This window comes from Amblyomma americanum, chromosome 7, assembly GCF_052857255.1.
Source record: "Amblyomma americanum isolate KBUSLIRL-KWMA chromosome 7, ASM5285725v1, whole genome shotgun sequence".
NCBI lineage: Eukaryota > Metazoa > Arthropoda > Arachnida > Ixodida > Ixodidae > Amblyomma > Amblyomma americanum.
This window is the reverse complement of record NC_135503.1, coordinates 163,163,377-163,170,766: the sequence shown is the minus strand read 5'-3', so window position 1 is coordinate 163,170,766 and position 7,390 is coordinate 163,163,377. Positions and strand designations below refer to the sequence as shown.

General features: G+C 48.1%; 1 protein-coding gene across 1 annotated transcript in view; it reads left to right on the top strand.

The window, feature by feature from the left end:
* The first annotated feature begins 118 nt into the window (after nt 1–118).
* LOC144096733 (pre-mRNA-splicing regulator WTAP-like) overlaps nt 119–7,390 on the top strand; it is a 181,518-nt gene continuing 174,246 nt past the window's right edge. The window contains 2 exon segments of the mRNA XM_077629579.1: nt 119–313; nt 959–1,008. Coding sequence (XP_077485705.1) covers nt 973–1,008 — 36 coding nt within the window. The 5' untranslated portion in view covers nt 119–313; nt 959–972.

Below are 7,390 nucleotides of genomic sequence, written 5' to 3'. Positions count from 1 at the left end.
TCGATTTTAATCTGCCTCACGTCGTGGTATTGAAGCGCATGATTATGAGGCTGGCCAAGCCTCCGCGGCGCTCGCGTAACGATCAACAAGGGAAAGTCTCGGGATTTTCGGGGACTGTTTGGGGAACCTAGCTCGTCGTCGTTCTCTCCAGCAACACTGGAGAACAGGAATGGCGTCATGTGGTTGCGCTCGGGCGGTGCGGACAGTTGGAGCACACTTTTAGCGGCGAAACCGGGCTGACCGCCTGCGTGAGTCCTCTTCAAGCACGGCTACGTTTTCGGCGGCCCTGCGGACACTGCATCGGCTTGGACAAGTACTGCCACGCTTCGCTCGTTTCCGAAGCGTTCACTAAGCCTAAAAAGAGGTTTGGCTCGGCAGCTTGGCTGATTTTGGATGCCCCTCATGTCCAACTTGTCAGTCGCTTCGGTCCGCCAGAGGTGAAATAACGTTTGCGCGACCCTCTGGGACGCGGAACTGCGGCAGCACCCTCTCCCCCTCCCCCCCTTCACCTTGGCGGGTTTGCGACCAGTGGTTTATGCTGCGACGGCTCTGCGAGTCATCCACCCAAGCGGCGACTGCGGACTCGGCTACTCGGCCGCGGAGGACCGCGATTTGCGATGCGTGGATCAGAACACTTCCACGGGTTAGCCGGATGCAGCCGCGGTTGCCAAGGGAACCTCTACGACGCTCCTCAGGGGGCTTTCTTTAGCGCGAACTGGCAGACGCTCTAAGAACTGCAGCGATGTTCCGATCGCTGGTACGGCCGTTGCCTCTCCCGCGTGCCCCGTTTTGAGTGTTGCTGTTGTTGTTGCGCCTCGACCCAACTCGGATGCAACCAGTTCTGCAGCCTGCGTCGTTTGGAGGGAGCCGGGAACTCGTTGCATGCGACTTGGGCCTCGGTGGCATGCTTTGACTGTTGTGCAGACTCTGTTACACGCTGTTCATTGTTGTTTTGCAGAGGACTAAGTGAGCATGGTAGGTTCGGACGCGCAGCCGCAGCCACAGCGGGTGAGTGTTTCTCTCTTCCCCCCTGGGACTGCACTGTTGTGAATGCACTTTACATTAATGGCAGTGTGTTATCGGTAACGTAGCATTGGATTGGAAAGCAGCATGTTAGTGCACAGTGAGGTATTCATTTTGGCATGCCCTACTGCGTGTGGGGCGCTGGTTTTGAAACAGGGAGACGCGGCTGGCGGGCTCTTGAGTGTTCCTTTAGCGTGTACCTGCACATGCTCGCCAGTCAAGGTGGTGTTTTCATATTCTATTGAGGAACAAGCCAAAATTGCCCAGAAAAATTTGTCCTCCCAGATGCGCGTTTGTCGTGACCTCGTGTCTGTGAGTCATGTCAGCCCATTTTAAGCACCCTAAACCACTGCTTGCTAAAGAAAATGCAGCACCCTAAACCACTGCTTGCTAAAGAAAATGCACTGACCACTGCAGCGGCTCAGTGGTTAGGATGCTTGGCTGCTGAGGTGGAGGACCTGGGCTCAGTCCCAGCTACAGTGGTCATGTTTTGATGGAAGTCAAACATAAAAGGTGCCCATGTGCTGTGCAATGTCAGTGTGCGTTTTAAGATCCCCTCCTCTGCAGCCTCCCTCGTGAACTGTGTCGCTTCTGGACGTTAAAACCCCCCAGTTGACAATTCGCAGGAGCTGTACCAGAGCTCCCACAGAATGTGGAGGCATCATTCGTAAAAGAAGCTTTTTTCCTTTCTTTTGCATTCCTGGCTTGAAATTGTTCTGTGGATTTTGCACATTTTGCCATCCTTATTTTTGTGTCCACGTTTCTGCGCATTGTGTTTTCTTTCGGGGTATTGACGGCATTCAGGACCTTCAAGAAAAGCTTCATTTACGCGTGGATGGAAGTTTATGAAGACGACGATGTGCAATGCATAGGGCAAAAGTGTGGCAGTTTAACGCAGGGCGTGATCTGTTGCGGCAATAACATAGTGCTCTCGTGCGGTGGCCAGCGAAGCTGATCTCTTTGCGCCGTCACGGGTTCAACACCCAGTCGCACCAATATTTATTTTATTTGTGAATGCGTCTGAGCGGCTTCAGAATAATACCACGTTTTTCAGGATTGCTAGTCAAGTAGTCATAATCATCATCAACCTGACCACTGCAGGGCAAAGGCCTCTCCCATTTCGCTCCAATTAACCCTGTCCTTTGCCAGCCAACTTCTTAATCTCATCTGCCCACCTAACTTTCTGCCACCCCCTGCTACGCTTGCCCTCTCTTGGATGGATTCCACTCTGCTACCCTTAACAGGGTGTCTACCAACCGTGCATACCAGGAATTAGAACAGAAAGTTGGGCTAGTTGTTGTGGATTCATACTTGGCAGCGCAAAAAAAACGAGGACAAAAGCGATGGAGGAGCGCTTGTGTTATGTCTCCTCCATCGCTTTTGTCCTCGTTTTTTTGCGCTGCCAAGTATGAATACCAGGAATTCTCAGGGAATTTGGATCATGTGGTAAAACTCGGGATTTGTGCTTATATGAGGGAAAACTAGCGGCAATTCTACATAATAGAACTGAAGTCGCTACAATGCTGCCTCGTGTAAGCAATGCGGGTGGCATTGCACGGATTGTTTAGTGCGGCGTTACGCGACCGCTGGCCTCCAACGTTGTGCTGTCAAGTGGAGCATCCCTGCAAGGCGGCAAAAAACTTTGCGGTGCTTTCCATTTTTCAGCGTACCACGTCGAAAGCGCACTTTCCCATGCTTCCCCGGCACTGTGGCCGACGGCAGAGCGCGCTTACTACGGTTCGCACGTGTGCTGTTCGACGGCCAGTGGCCTCCCCTTGTTTTCCTGTGGTTCCGAGTGGACAGCTCCAACAAGGTGGCAGAAAACGTTGTGAGAACTCTTTCTCTCTGCGCGTCTCCTTGATGGAAGCGTCCATTTCTGCCGCAGGGGGTGCACGCACGCGATGCAGGCGGCGCAGCTTTGGGAGAAAGGGAAATAGTTGGCGCGATCTGTTGACGCTAGCAAAGCAACGAATTCTGTCCGTATTTATCTGCGCCGTTTTGAACCGACTTAGTTTTAATGACTGCTGTGGTGCTGCAGGCAAGCTGCGTGCGACGTGTCAAGCATGACGGCCTTCAAGTGCACTTTCGTCCAGGACTGGATGAATGCGAAACTTCGTGAGCTTGCAGCCTGGATTAGGCCCGTCGAAAGTAACCTGAACGCAGCATACTGTGCGCTATGCAGAAAGCAGTTTTCGCTCAGCAACATGGGATGAAGAGTGGTTACAAGTCATACTGAAAGTAAGAAGCACTGACTGGTCATTACCGGAGCCTGGACACCCTCTGTCGCCTCATTTTTGACACCGCCGGCCACCGTTGTGACCAATGCCGGGCCAGTGCCGTCAGTTTCTGCGCATCCTTCAGGTGCTTCAACTACTGCGACGGACGTCCAACCCGATCGTACTGCAAAGGATATCTTTCAGCGTGACTTAGGGGTCATAAATGCTGAAGTTATGTGGTGCCTCAACGCTGTTATGCCGCGCACATCACTCCGTGCTGCCTCGGCACCGGCTTCTCTGTTCCCTTTGATGTTCCCATCATCAGCTACAGCCAAGAAAATGCAGCTTGGCAAAGACAAGGGAGGATATACTATTGTCTACGGCCTCGCACCTTTCTTCAAGGAGAACCTCATGTCGGAAGTAAGCCAAGCCTCCCACCTCGTCGTGGCATTTGACGAATTGTTAAACAAAGTTGCACAAAAGGAGCAAATAGACGTGTTCGTTCGCTTTTGGTCGGATGCAGAGCAGAGCGTGAAAAGGCGCTACTTGACGTCATGCTTTCGGGGGCGTACGCGGGCTGCAGAATTGGTGACTGCTTTTAAAACTTCCACAGATGGACTTCCCCGATCAAAAATTCTTCAGATCTCAAAAATGCAAATGTAAAATTTCTCCGCGAGATCAAACAAGAACTTTGTGAATCCAGCGACGGCCGTCGTATTCTCAAAGTTGGTAGCTGTGGCCTTCATGTTGTGAACGGTTCTTTCAAAAGGTTGGCAACTCGTGAAATTTCTTCGTGCTTTGTACAACTTATTCAAATGTGTACCTGCCTGACGCGTTGAATACGCATGCATAACGCATGCATAACCTGTAGCAACATTTACCCTATGAATTTTTGCGCTGTGCAGGGGCGTGAAAATGTTTGTGTAATTTCAAGAGCTATTGAGATTCTGCTGTACCTAAAAGTGTACGTCGAGTTGTGTCGAAACGAGGACAACCAACCGACCAGCTCGTTACTGCGTGGTCGAAACATTCGCAATCCTATGTTGTCTGCAAAGCTAACCATCATGCTTGGCATTGCGGAGGAACTGCAGCCGTCCCTGGCTCAGTTCCAGGCCAATTCGCTCATGCTTCCATTTCTTGGCGTAGTATTGGAGAACCCTCTATGATCACTAATGAGTAAAATAGTAAAGAAAGAAGTAATCATGGCGGCGGACAGTCTGTTGAAGTTGGTCAAGGTGGACCTGAACCTTACTGCGAACGTAGTTGCGACGCCCAAGGTTGACCTTGGGTTTGCTACGAAGAATGCGCTCTGAAAGGCCCCGAGACTTTCAGATTCGGCTATCCAAGGGTTCAGAAGGGACTGTGCCACTTTTCTGAAGAACTGCGCCAAAATGATCGCGGAGAGGTCGCCGTTGAGGTTCAAGCTGGTAAGGGGATCGTTATCTCTGGATCCTGCGTGCGCGCTGGTTCCCGATCTCGGGGGAACGGTGTCTAAGTGATGCACTTGAAGTTCTAATGGAGCACCAATGGATGACGCTGACCGGGCGATGCGGTCCTACAAGCATGTGTGCTCCCTAGCCTCGACGCAAGCGGCATTGAAAAATTTGAATAGGAGCACGCATCGGCTGGATGCCCTTTGAGTAGGCATCTGTGGTTCGAACAAAAAACTCTTCACATTTGTGAAAGTGATTCTGTCTCTTTTGCACGGAAATGTCTGTCGAGTGGGGATTTTCTATTAACAAGGAATGCCTTGTTGAAAATCAGAAGGAAAAATCTCTGGTTGCCCAGCGAATCGTGTATGACACCGTAATGTTGGCAGGAGGAGTTGCCAACGTTCAGCTGACCAAGAGGATGCTCCAAATGGTCTGGGGAGCTAACGCACGGTGGAAAGAGGAGCTGGAGAGGACGAGAGCAGAAAGGGCCGATGCACTGAGGAAGGAACGGGAAAGGAAGCGTGCTGCCGCTTCTGTGAGAGAGCTTGAGCTGAAAAAACAAACTTGGCTGATGCCGAGATGCAAGTGTCCCACATCCAAACGAAAAACTCTCTAAAGCAGGAAACAACACTGAAGCGTTGTGCATGAACTTGAGGTTGACTTTCCAGTGTTACTTTGAGGTTTGTCGCTCTTTCACTTCTTCAAACGTAAGGTTTCTATAATCTGCAGTTCGTCTGAATAGACTTGCTGAGAGAATTTCACTTGTGACACTAACGTTCAGGTCCCACAGCATTGGGGTTACTATCAGTAGATAGAAGTATCTCACATTTGAAAATATTTGTTTCCGCATGCATCTTCCTTTTAGTTCGTATTTGAAAATTCGATTCGGAGTTTGTTTTAGCATTTTGAAGATGTTCGATTTGTTATGCATTGTGCTAATCTCTCTCCCCCCCCCTTTTTTTTTAAATGAAATAAATGCTACTCCTTACTATTCAAATTCAGTCGAACCCAAGCAATATTTTGGTTACAACAATGAAAAGCTGGTGCACTGTCCGCTTTTGTATGTTTTCTACAGTAAAATGACTGGCTTATTTATTTATTAGTTACCTGCATCGCCCCGCAGGGCATTACAGCAGGGGGGTACAGACTTCATTTATAGGTATAAAACAATTATTGCAGTGCATGGAAAAATGCTTCATTAGATGTAATACATACAATGCTCGATGGCAAACTGTTCCAGTCCCGAACAGTTCTAACAAAAAAAGAATAACGCAAGACGTCACCCTTGCAAGAAAATTCTCTGACCTTCAAGCAGTGGTCCAGTCGCTTTGATATATAATGAGGTGCCTGGATATATTGTTCGCGGTTTATGCCAGTTTTTGAATAATAAATCTCATGGAAAAATTTTAATCTGATGTACCTTCTACGGTCCTTCAACTCTTGCCAGTTAAGTTTTCGTTTGCTTTCCGTAATACTAACTTGCCAATTATAATTATCAGGAACAAATCTAACTGCCCTATTCTGAATTTTCTCTAATTTTCCTACACACTCAGATGTGTGTGGGTCCCAGCAAACACATCCATATTCAAGTATGGAGCGTACATAACTGAAATACAGCTGTGTTTTTAAGTTTCTTGGTAAATGGCTAAAATTCCGCCGTAGAAAACCCAAACGTGACGCTGCCTTATTCGCAATATAATTAATGTGCTTATTCCATCGTAAGTCCGATGTAAAAAAGACGCCTAGATATATAAATGACTTGCTTATGTTGAGGGTAAGATCATTAATTCTATACCTATACGGATGATTAGCACGTTTTCTTGTGAAGGTGACGTGAACAGTTTTGTTTATATTTAAGGACATGTCCCAACGTACACACCAGTCTGCCACAGTATCTAAATCAGTTTGCAGGATTTGTGAATCAGAAGTGGAATTTACTACTCTGTAAACAACACAATCATCGGCAAACATCCTGAATGAAGACTGTATGCCAACTGAAATATCATTAATATACAGCAAAAACAAAAGTGGTCCCAATACTGAGCCTTGGGGAACTCCCGACGTAACTGGTGCATACTGTGAAGAAATACCGTTCAGAACAACAGCCTGCCTTCGTAACGACAGATATTCTGCAATCCACGCAATTATTTTACAATCCAGGTTATACGCTTTCAATTTGGAGAGAAGAAGACTGTGCGCGACAACATCAAATGCCTTGCGGAAATCCAAGAAAACGCAGTCCACAATTTGTTGCTTATCGATTGCCGATGCCAAATCATGAATAATACTATAATGCCCCCATGCCACATTATCGCATCATGGTCTATGGATGCGAGAAAGGTGCTAGACCGAACAGGTGCAACACATGAACCTATGCAGATGCCTTGTCGCTGAATATGTAGGTCGTCTTGAGATGACACCAGCGTGGTGAACCTATGCAGATGCCTTGTCGCTGAATATACAGTCGTCTTAAAATGACACCAGCGTGGCGCTTAGATAAAATTCAAGCAGGTGCATAAAGTTTTCCACAGACATTCCAGTACTGTCTTGAAATTCTATGCTGGCCTTGACTGCCTTGAACAGCTCTTTGTATGGGGTGGAATAGAGCAAGTTCTCGACATCTATAGAAAACGTGTAACCAATGTTATCACTTTGCTTCAAGAAGGTACATCCAAAGAGTTATGTTGAACGGGTTATCAACAACAAGGATGTTCAGCT